Raw genomic sequence first — 12,009 nt, forward strand, 5'->3', positions numbered from 1 at the left:
ATTAAAAACCAGGCAAACAATAAATAAGCAGTTAAAAATTTTAAATAGCATGATAAAAATTCTAAAATATTTTTATTTAAAGTCTCTATTTTTGTGTTCAGTTAAACATTATCCTTCAACATTATTAAAGGGTAAGTTCAACAATTTTCAGTCCATTTTGTATTGTTACAATGTTGGTAACATATGTAAAGAACAATGTTTATTCTTTCTCCAAGATACCCAGTGTATTTGTCAGCAAAACTGATGCAAAACAGCATTTTTTCATTTAGATGCTGCAAAAGTGTTTGTGTCATTTTGTCAAAACTCATTTCATTTTGCGTCATCTTGCGAAGTGCTGCTTACAAATAAAAGGGGACAAATAGGGTCCATATAACTCAGAGAAAGAGTAAATATTGTTCATTTACAGATATTACAGATGTTGCAATAATACAATAGCGGGTTGAAAATCGTCAAACTTACCCTTATAGGCAATGTAAGGATAATATTTGTTTTGTGTGTCCATGTACAGTTGCCGTCATCTGTAGTCTTTGTGAGCGTTGGCATCTTCACAAGTGAGTTTGGATCCAAACTGGAGCTGGCTTCATCTCTAGTAACCTCGGGATGGGCATCCTAAGATCGAAACAGGAAATCAAAAGAAGAAAGTTTAGCATAGCTGCTGTTCATATTATTCAGACATATAACTGGAGTGCAAGGTTATCAGATGTGTTGTGTGAATACTTGGCTAAAACATGTATTTTAATGGACTACACATGCCACAGTATATTCAGGGGTGCAAACTCGTCAGGGGTGAAAAAGGTGACAACACAATTCCCCCCCCCCGGCGCAGGTTCACACACGCAACTTTCATCTCTCTCTCTCTCTCTCTCGCTAATTCAAATAAATGATTAATTAATTCAAATAAACGCGATCTTACCGCACTACATCTCTGTGTCTGATTTAAGGCAGGCCGAATTCTAACGAGCCTTAACTGACGAAAATGACCATAATTTGCACGGTGGAAGAATTAAAGTCTTGTCGTATACAATCATTCAAAAATTCGGCAGAATTTATGTGACCGCTGCACCTGATGTTCATAAACTTTCATAACTGTTAGGCCTAAGTGTTTTTTTTCTTTTGCCTTGTGAAGTGGCCGAGCCTTGATGAATCTGTTGCTTGACATGTATTTGCTTACTGACCGTTGCATGCAATTGTGAAATACAGCATCCTTTTTTTTTTTTTGTTAAATTGGCTATTCGTTGTGGGGAAAAAAAAAATTCGGGTTCGGGCTCTAAATTTAACTGTGCCGGTCGGGTCGGGTCAGACGATGTCGGGCACGGGCCTGGTTCGGGATTCAATTTAAAGCCCGTGCAGACCTCTACTGTAAATCTTCATTTCAGCACTCGAATTTATGAAGCAGCTGACAGCTAAACGCGAGGTGTTTCTCCGTCTTGAAACAGGCTGTTACAGGCTGACACTTAGCTATGGCTTAGCGCTGCCTCCACTTGAGCGGAGTGATACTAACATTACTGTACATTAAACAGCATGCTTTACTTGTAGGTCGAACAGTTCTCAAATCGACTTCATGTCAGAGTAATATCTTACTGATATGTGAGACAAATGTTAAGGTCGAGACTGAGGAGCAGTTTGCAAAGGGTAGCGAACTAAAGTAGCGATAAAGTAACTTACAATCTTCATAGCTATTGCAACAGCAGCCTCACGCAAAACAAAAAAAAAACGCAGTCTCACGCGGTAAAAACCATACTGGAACACAAGCGGACTTAATTTAGCTAGCTACAAACAGGCTAATCTAACCACCAACACAGCCCAATTATTTCAAAAATAAGTTGCTTGCCGTTAGCTTGTTCCTACACGTTTTACGTAGCCTCTGGAAATATGGACAGTTGCCTGCAGCGTCTAAAAGTTATGCTTCAGGAGTGAGATTGGTTGGTTGAGGAAAGAACATTAAGGTAAGCCAATCAGAGGGAGAGTAGGGCGGGGCCATTCCTTTGCCAACGGGAAAAACGCTACAGGTGACGTGACACAGATGACTCGCAGATCGACCCCCATTTTTTTTACAACTAAATATTAGTTTAGTGATTCACAGGATTGCTAAATCCTAGAAACAAAAACGTTTGTACAAAAATAGTTTTGAGTTTGTACAGTCAAAGGCAGACACTGCTATTTTTTGAACACACCCTTTCAACTAATTGCCCAATTGCACAGCCTTAAGGCGTGCATATCATGAATGCTGGGTCTTGTTTATTTTCTGAGAATCTACTGCACCTACTGGTAACTTGTTTGCCACGTAGCAATAAAAATTTACTAAAAACCTTGATTATTCTGGTTAGTCACATTGTACTGCTATTATTTTGAACAATACTGTACCTTTTAAGTGTCACAGAGTTAACAAAGTAGTATTTTTTTGTAATTTAGCTGAAGTGAAATCTTACCTGAAAGCACAGATGTCGCCGGGATGAGTGTCTTCTCTCTGTGGGTTGCTAAGAGACGAATAACTGGGCTCGCGCACAAACAGAAAAGCGCGGCATCGGCCTGCGGTCGTGAACCGACTCAGAGCCGACGACTGATGAGCTGGAAAACAGAGCACTGACGAATTATATCGGCCTCGCCTGGCGATGTTTATTAGATGTTTCAGGTAGTGAGGCCGGCGTTTCGATATTGGGCGGCGTCGGCCAGGCGTCGTGTGCTGTCTGGGTATGTTCAGCATCTGGCTCATATTCACGATCTCAATATATTCTCAAAACTATCATTTTCAGCATCTTCAAAAACAACATTTTGACCGCTATTCACCACATCCACCATCAAACGACAGTGACACTCATATTTCATTATGTGCAGTAGCTCTGCAGTAAAGCCATTCAAGCCAGTTCAATTTTTGCAGATGATTATTTGTTTCATGCATGCGCTAATTATGAGTGAAAACTCATGTCATCATTATGTTGTAAACAGTGCCACTTTGTGGAATAAAGGTGAATTGCACGTATTGATTATGCAGACACGTAATTATTGTTGTCTAATGTTTAATCCTTCCTGCTGTTATGGAGCAGTCCAGTGACATGACAAAGAACGTTGATCCTGATTGGTTCTCAGCATTTGAAGTGCTGATTGGCTGATTCACAGATAGAACCTTATAGAACCAAGTTAGAGTTCGACTTTGTAGGTAGAACCTTTTTGTTTTCTTAATAAAAAGTCCTAAAATGTACAAAACTTAAAAAAACGTCACATAATAAGAATATGTGAATAACTCAATTTTGACAAAAATGTCAGATAGAACCTTACAATTCCAAGGGGAGGCAATGTCTTTGCTTCTGAGCTTCAATTATCAAATTCAGTCATACTAATAAGTAGGGTGTAACGATTCATCGATATGGATCGATACAATGTCTGACAATACGATGCATCGATGCCACACGTAAAATATTGATATCTGTATGTAACAGGACTATAGGTCCAGCCTTGTAGGGGGAATTACTATGTGTCCTTGGAAGACTTAAGGAGGAAAGGATCTTGGTCCCCCACCCCAGTGCTTTGAGTCTCCGAATACACTATGTGTGTATATGTTTTAGCTTGCACTATTGTAAAACAAGAGGAATAGAAAAAGTATGGAGTTTATTTTGTGTCTTTTTTTTATTCAATCAAACATACTGTGTTTGAGAAAAAAATTAATTATTTTGTAATTAAAAATTAAAAGTTAGCAAAAAAGGCTTCTTATGGCTCAAAAATAAAGAAATTGAAAACAAAATAATTTGCAGTGCGTGTAAGTCTTTGAAAAATCATATTTTTCTTTGTGCACTTCAAACACTTTTCATCACGAAACCACAAATGTTGCTCTCTTTTCTGCCGTCTTTTTTGCAGGTCTAAAACTTTTGTTTGCGAGTTGAAAAGTTTTGCTTGCGAGTGAAGCTGTGTCTTAAGTACGGTCTCTACCCACCAGGATGAAAGGCCTTTTTCTATTGGTCACACTCGATTGAAGTCACAGGTCGACCATGCCCACTATATTTCCCCAGAATCCCCGCCTCTGCCGCCGCCAGTCTGACAGAAGAGCGAGCGAGGTCATATCATGGCGAGCCACAGGTCGTTTACTGGGTAAGATAACTAATTTAACATCTTAAACTCAGTGACGAGTGAACTCAACTATTCTCTCTTCTCATGCTCTTCCATCTAAATACGTAACGTTAGCTAAGCCCGTTGTAGATTTGATTAGCCAACAGTATAGCTAGCTGACAGAGCCCCCAAAAGTGTCAGGCCAATATTTTCAGAGATTATAGATTATTATAGCTCCAGTGAAGTCAGGTGGGTAACCCACATCAAATCACTAACCCATTTGGCAGGTTATGATTAATAAATTATCATAAATTATCAAGTCTATTCTTAGCACACAACAGCTTTTCAAAATCATGCCGCGCCACGTACAGTTTGCCATTTAATATTTTTCTAAAATACAACGATTTGGGACCGATGTCTGTAGAAACTCCAAACTCCATACCCCCCCCCATAACAAATCCCAATTTAACTCCTGGTGACATTGTTTGCAAGCTGTTTTATTGACATCTTACAGCGGTTTAAATACTGATGAGATGTTCATTCATATCAATTTAATTTTATAACTGGTAGAAAAGAGGAACTGATGATTGCATTCACTGGCTCTCCATGCTGCCATTTGAACTAAGGCGTCCATACAGGGATCTGTCGTGCCACATCAAAGAGCATCAAAGCGGCATTTATTGTTTGAATTTCCTGAAAAGATGGACAGAATTTGAAAGATGAGACTTTGTTTCTTATTGATAGTAATAATATAAAACTCAATAGTACATTAAAGCTATTAAAGATGAAAACACCAAACAAAAACATTACATCATGAAGAAGACAAAAGAATAAAAACAAAACAAAAAACAGTTTTGAAACTAATGTGTTCTTTCATGTACAAATTCAAGTATGTCTAAGTCTTCATGTAAAGTATTTATGGGAAGTATATGTATAATAGTTCACTCTTTGAATAGGTTAGCCATGTACAGGTTATATAGGTATATGTTTACATATGTAAATTAATAAAGCTTATATATTTTATATTTCTTTGTAGCACTGTGGTCCTGTGAGGCACTACATTTCGTTCCCTTGTATGTATTCGTATACAGCGGAATGACAGTAAAGCTCACTTCAAATTTTTCATTATTCTCTTCGTGTTATTTGCTTTATTTGGCAGATTATTTCCATGGGTTCATTCGTTGGTATAATTTCCCAATCAATCCTTTATTTTCTCTCCTGTGCCCTTCTCTTAAGTTCCTCAAGTTTCAGAACTCGTTCCTGTTTCCCGGTTTCTTTCATCTTCTCAATCATGAAGTCCAGATGTTGAATCGAGGACATGGATGTCGATTTTAATGCCGTCTCCAATAATTTCTCGAAACACTGGTAACACTCTTCCACAAGCCTGATCTTCTCAGGCAGTTTGATTCTGTCCTTTAAGTTGTTGACATTGGCATCCAGCTGTTTCCGGGCTCTAAGCACACCTTCAGTCATGTTTAAGCTTTTGGGGGGTATCCCATTCAGATAGGCAAAGAACTGCTGGAAGTTTTCAATTCCACTATCCCATAAGTCTTTGTAATTCTCTCTGTCTTCCTCATCATAGGAATCACTTTGACAGTTGTTAAATTTAAAATAAACAGGCTGACCGTTCGTTGTTTTTGCACATGGAATTTTGGCTACTTTGATGCAATCAAGGGCTTTTTCGAACGGTTTTATGAGCATTTGTGATGAGTATAGTGATGTGTTTTCTATGTCCTTTCCAAATAATGACAGAACTTCATCCAAAATATACAGCTGTCTTTCATGGAGCCGAGCATCTGTTGCCTTCAGCACGAGACACACGGCATCAATGTCATGAATGCCATCCTCAGATCTGAATAACAGCTGCAAAATTTCAGGAACGAGTTTGTCTTTGTCAAGGCCACGTGTGTCACCCTGCCCAGGTGTGTCGATAATGGTGAGAGAGAATGGACTGCCCTTTGGAAAAACCTCATAAACAGTCACTGCTGTTGTCTGAGACTCAGTTTGGTTTTCAGATACCTCGGCTACCTCCAGCCAAATCTTGTGTTCCCATCTAACACCCAGGATGTAATTGATCATTGCATTGATGAGACTGGTCTTCCCTGTACCCGTTTCTCCAACCATCAGAATGACCTTACGAGGTTTGTAATCATTTTCTCTCAATGATCTCTTTCCTCAGTAACTCTCCTTCAGTTACGACTGTTGTGTTTAGTATAATTCTTGTAGTGGGTCCTACAATTGATTTACTCTTACTAAGAATTTCACTGAGTTCATTTTTCAGGGCGCATCCAACTCATCATACCTGCATAAAACATATTATTATGCAAAACATGTATGTATATTATTAGGCTTTAAAAAACCAAAAACAATAATAATATGTATCCAGATGTTTGTGTTGCTGCTGATTTGTGGTATGTTGTATTGCACACCTTTTACTAATTTCTGTACTATTTTGCTAGTACATTTTAAGAAACAAATACTAATCTCTCAACTGATCATTAGAAGATGCAAGAGCTTTTAAATGGAGCATTAGGGCTAAAATCAGGAGTAGAAAATTATTTTATTTCTAAATAATAATGTAAAAATCCAACTAACATTGTATGTGCACCGGCTGACCTTTATTTTACAGTATGTGCACATACCTGTACATACAGTGTACTCACCTAAGAAACTAATAAAATTACTCCAGTGAAGTACAGATACTTGAAAAATGTACTTAAGTACAGTAATGAAGTAAAAATACTTTGTTGCTGTCCACCACTGATGCTGACAAAGGCATTTCTAAAATATACACTGAATATACAATCAGTATCCTTTTAAAAACAGGAATGCATTAAAATGACATTGCATGCATATCCTACCTTTCAGAAAACGGTTGAGAATTTGCCATTTGAAGCTTGGTTAGTTGAAGCCCTTAAGAGAACCAAGAAATATGCTGCTGAAGAACATGAAATATAAGTTAACTTATTTTCTAAGAACTGATGATGGTGGAGAGAGGCGCTTAGTTATTATGCTAAATATTTAATATAGGGTATCCACATGTCTGACATTGAAGAGTTTATAATGCAAATTAAATACCAATCTTAACAATCTTAATCTTTACCAACAAAAATAAAGTAATTCACATCAGATCATTAAATAGCAGGTGTTTTAATCTGCAACCAAATATCTCGATCATCCAGATAATTCATAAACATTTTTAAATTATTTACAGTATATCAAGTACTATCATTTTAGTGTAGAAAATACAGAACTACAGTTTGAAAGTCCTTATTAGTTCAGTGCAAACTGACATTCAGATACAGGTGAAAAACAACATACTGGAATAAAAACAGCGGCGGAAAAGTTTATGACATAATACTGTAGATCTAAATTCTACATGAAAATGATCATTTGATTTGTGATTTACCACCTTTGATACTACCCTAATTAAAATGTAACATTACTTATTTTAATTCAAATAAAGTAGAAAAGAGTTGCATAATATGCATACTTACAATAACTTCTGCTTTTAAATGTGGCTCTTTCCCCAGTCAAACCTGAGAAGATTTAGACAACAGAGGGTGTATTTATACCCTGAGAACACCCGCCTTCTGAAGATCATATGATTTACAAGAAAACAACCCCACACACACACACACACACACACACACACACACTCACACTCACTCTACTCCGTCTTATAGGCACTATAATAAGCACTTGTATATTTTGCTCTCATCTCCAAAACTGTAATTCAATATTTTTGGATTCTTTGATGATTAATCTGTCCACAGTCCCCAAAAATACTTGATAGCCTATATATCTTCTAAATGATTTAACAAATTTAAATTATTTTGGTCGCTTTTTGAAATAAGTGTCTCAATATGATACATGTAACATTTTGTGTGAATCAAACGCTCTTTTAGAAAAAGTCAAAATAGTAGATAGACCCAGCAAATACAGAATATTAACTTAGACTTGATTGGACATTATTATTATTATTATTTTAACTATATTTCAAATTTAAATATGTTCAAAAGACATTTTTAGTTAACGTTAGTTAAGTTAATGTTTAATCAAAACCAAGTCACATAATGATGTTGCACCACCTTTTAGATAATAGCTATAAAAATTTTTATCAATTTCTTATGATCATGTGATTTACAGGAAAGCTTAGGATGTTTTTTTTAGTAGGGTTTTAAAAAAAGAAAAAGCTTTGCTTTAAGACAAATGAAGAGGAGGAATAAATTTTCCATAAAAACAAGATAGAATTTCATTATTTTATTGAGAAGAAATTTAACAACACCCTGAAATCACCAAAGAAAAAAGAAAATAATTTTCACTGCCTTTTACAAAAGAACAGAATGTCGCAAATAGTTTAAAGCTAAAATGCCTGTCCCAGTGTTTGTTCCATGACTAAAGGCAATGCAATTATTCACTCAATCCGTTACCAAACAGAGACATTAAATTAAGCTGTTAAGCTGTAAATTCCTTTACAGTTTTTTTTACACACTAAAATAAAAAAATAACACAGTTAGTGGAACTTGACACCCAAGGAGCAAACCTCAGCCCACAGATCTGCACGACTATAAGCACATTCTCAGCCTCACACTTTTGCAATTTTTGCTTGAGTAAAGTTTTGGAATAGTTGGACCTTTTGAATTAAAATGAAGATCTGAGCTAATTTGTGTTTTTAATTGATTTTTTGGTTGATTGATCAAATAACAAATTACTTACTTTTTTTTTTTTTTTTTTAACAGTATGCATATCTTTCTAAACAATGTTTGATTATTGTAAGAAAAATAAATAGTATATTAAAGTGTTTATATCTTTAGAAAAACTAGCTTTGTTTTACACAACTCACAAAAATGTAAATACCATTTTTCCAAACACACATACAAAACAACAATTTGCAATGTTCTCAAATGTTCTCTTAATTTTAATCATATTTTTATCTGTGGGATTATGAACACAAGTACAGCAAATACAGTTTGTTAAATTTCTCATACAGCAGACAACACTTCATTATGTAAGATGAAAACACCAAACAAAAACTTATCATGAAGAAGACTAATGAGCTACACTTGCTACAAACACAGGACAGTTTTTAAACTATGTGTTCTTTCATATATAAATTCAAGTATGTCTAAGTCTTCATGTAAAGTATTTATGGAAAGTATATGTATGGTTATTTCACTCTTTGAATAGGTTAGCCATGTACAGGTTATATAGGTATATGTTAGAGCTGCACGATTAATCGTTAAAAGATCGCGATCTCGATTCAAACACCCAAGCAATCCCATTTTTAAATGACAACGATTCGCCTTGTCTTAAAACTTTGAAAAAATCATACAATGTTCAAATCTGCGTTCGCGCTGCCACTGACACAGAGAGCAGACATTTAACATGTTTGGGTAAGAAACAGCTTCACAAACAGTCTTTTCAACTGCACAGTATTATTTGTGTCTTATAGTCATTCATATTATCACAGAAATACTGGGATGAAAGTTTGCAGTTCAGATATAAACATTAGCGTTTACATGCACCCTCTTAATGCGATGAGATTTTGGCAATATTGCGATTTAAACTTTATCTCATGTAAACGCAATACTTTGATTTAAATAATGCGATTAAGCTCATAATCGGAGCAAGCATAATCGTATTAACATAGGTGGCGTACATTGATTTTAATCGAAATATACAGGCATGTAAACACCTTAATCGGAGTAGCCTATTGCCGCTCTGACCAAAGTGCGCATGTGCTCGTGACATGAATGACACGACACTTGTAATAATACGCCGATTAGAAACGATGGCGGGGAAGAAAGCATCGCATTTCTCGGGAAAACGCAACTCGCTGCCACCAGTCTCTGTTCCTTACCCTCATCCAGAAACGGCGAGCAGAACGCGACGGCAGCGTAAGCAAACTAATTGCGTCACATTTCTATGGCGCCAAAGCATGGAATACAACCATATAAAAGTGTGTTGCATTAGACTTAAATCAATTAAAACAGCCAGTAACACACCTGCTCTTTCTGAGTACATCATTTGTGCTGTGCAGTGGGGTAGGTGAAGCAGTAAAAAAAAAAAAAAAAAAAAAAAATGAAAGTACTACTCGCGAATAATAAGAATAATGGAAATTGCATGTAAACGGGAGTGAAGAGCTTTGCTCTTGACATGCAAACATCATAATGCGATTAAGTCCTTACATTATTCGTGGGCATGTGAACGTAGTCATTGATGTCTATGGTAGCGATCAAAATAGAGTTAATCCCTTTTGAAAGTAACTGGCACTTCAAATAATGTGTCGATTGCATTGTTTTGCCACCTATAGTGACTGTTAAAAATATATTTGACATTGAATCTTTCATTCAAGAGATTTGTTCAGAATAGCTGATTAATCCATTAATAAATAAAACAAGTGAAGTATTTATGAGTGAGTCAATGAATCATTCATTCAAACCATTTTTCTAAATTTTAATATAAAAAGTGGTGTATTTAATATATGTTGAAGATCTATATATAAACATGTTTAGTAATTCATTCAAATTAATTAAACACTTTTAAATAGACTGCAGCAATAATATTTTGTCACACATTATTTTGTTTAGTTCAGAATCGTGGGAGAATCGTGATCTCAATTCGAGACAAAAAAATCGTGATTCTCAATTTATCCAGAATCGTGCAGCTCTAGTATATGTTTACATAGGTTATATGTAAATATGTAAATTTATAAAGATTATATGCTTAGATATTTATTTGTAGCACTGTGGTCCTGTGAGGCACTACATTTCGTTCCTTGTATGTATTCGTATACAGCGGAATGACAGTAAAGCTCACTTCAAATTTTTCATTATTCTCTTCGTGTTATTTGCTTTATTTGGCAGATTATTTCCATGGGTTCATTCGTTGGTATAATTTCCCAATCAATCCTTTATTTTCTTCCTGTGCCCTTCTCTTAAGTTCCTCAAGTTTCAGAACTCTTTCCTGTTTCCCGGTTTCTTTCATCTTCTCAATCATGAAGTCCAGATGTTGAATCGAGGACATGGATGTCGATTTTAATGCCGTCTCCATTAATTTCTCGAAACACTGATAACACTCTTCCACAAGCCTGATCTTCTCTGCCTCTTCCCGTTTAATCTCATTTTCTAATTTGGCCTCTAAATTCTTTTTGTCTGCAAATTCATTCTCATATTTCTTTTTCAGATCCTCTTCTGTTTTTTTTACCCTTTTTGTCCTAATCTTATATATTTGATCATCTTTCTCATGTTTAGTGTGGGAACAATTCTTAGAACAGACTGTGCACTCACCATTTGTCATCACACTACATTTTGAGAGATTACTGACCCACCAGCATCCTGGATAGTGACAGTTCTCCTCACAGACAGTGCAGCGGGTCGCCTGAGTGGTCAAGTGCCACCATGATGAGTTTATCTTGACCAATTCTTTGTAGGGTTCATCAACTTCATATTCAAAGTTCTTGTGTTTTTGTCTGTAATTTTCACAGTCCTGTAAAGCGTTTTTTGTTTGCTCCAGCTCTTGTTTTCTGAGTTCTGCCAGTTTGATTCTGTCCTTTAAGTTGTTGACATTGGCATCCAGCTGTTTCCGGGCTCTAAGCACACCTTCAGTCATGTTTAAGCTTTTGGGGGGTATCCCATTCAGATAGGCAAAGAACTGCTGGAAGTTTTCAATTCCACTATCCCATAAGTCTTTGTAATTCTCTCTGTCTTCCTCATCATAGGAATCACTTTGACAGTTGTTAAATTTAAAATAAACAGGCTGACCGTTCGTTGTTTTTGCACATGGAATTTTGGCTACTTTGATGCAATCAAGGGCTTTTTCGAACGGTTTTATGAGCATTTGTGATGAGTATAGTGATGTGTTTTCTATGTCCTTTCCAAATAATGACAGAACTTCATCCAAAATATACAGCTGTCTTTCATGGAGCCGAGCATCTGTTGCCTTCAGCACGAGACACACGGCATC

The 12,009-nt window shown here is 36.1% G+C and overlaps 1 protein-coding gene across 2 annotated transcripts; it reads right to left on the reverse strand.

Annotated features, from left to right (window-relative positions):
- Positions 1-2,693: 2,693 nt before the first annotated feature.
- Positions 2,694-7,567, reverse strand: LOC131539156 (septin-1-like). Of its 2 annotated transcripts, XR_009270791.1 has the most exons (3): positions 7,539-7,567; positions 6,903-6,979; positions 2,694-4,734 (listed from the first exon to the last, which is right to left on the reverse strand). XR_009270791.1 is itself a non-coding variant. In XM_058773508.1 (2 exons), exon 1 carries the CDS (start codon positions 6,163-6,165, stop codon positions 5,248-5,250), a length of 918 nt encoding a protein of 305 aa, XP_058629491.1. In that variant the 5' UTR covers positions 6,166-6,190; the 3' UTR covers positions 2,694-4,734; positions 5,154-5,247. The 2 variants fall into 2 exon arrangements, 1 of the variants encoding a protein (XP_058629491.1); XM_058773508.1 differs by lacking the exons at positions 6,903-6,979; positions 7,539-7,567 and adding an exon at positions 5,154-6,190.
- Positions 7,568-12,009: the final 4,442 nt, after the last annotated feature.

The sequence above is a fragment of the Onychostoma macrolepis genome, chromosome 04, assembly GCF_012432095.1.
Source record: "Onychostoma macrolepis isolate SWU-2019 chromosome 04, ASM1243209v1, whole genome shotgun sequence".
Taxonomy (NCBI): Eukaryota; Metazoa; Chordata; class Actinopteri; order Cypriniformes; family Cyprinidae; genus Onychostoma; species Onychostoma macrolepis.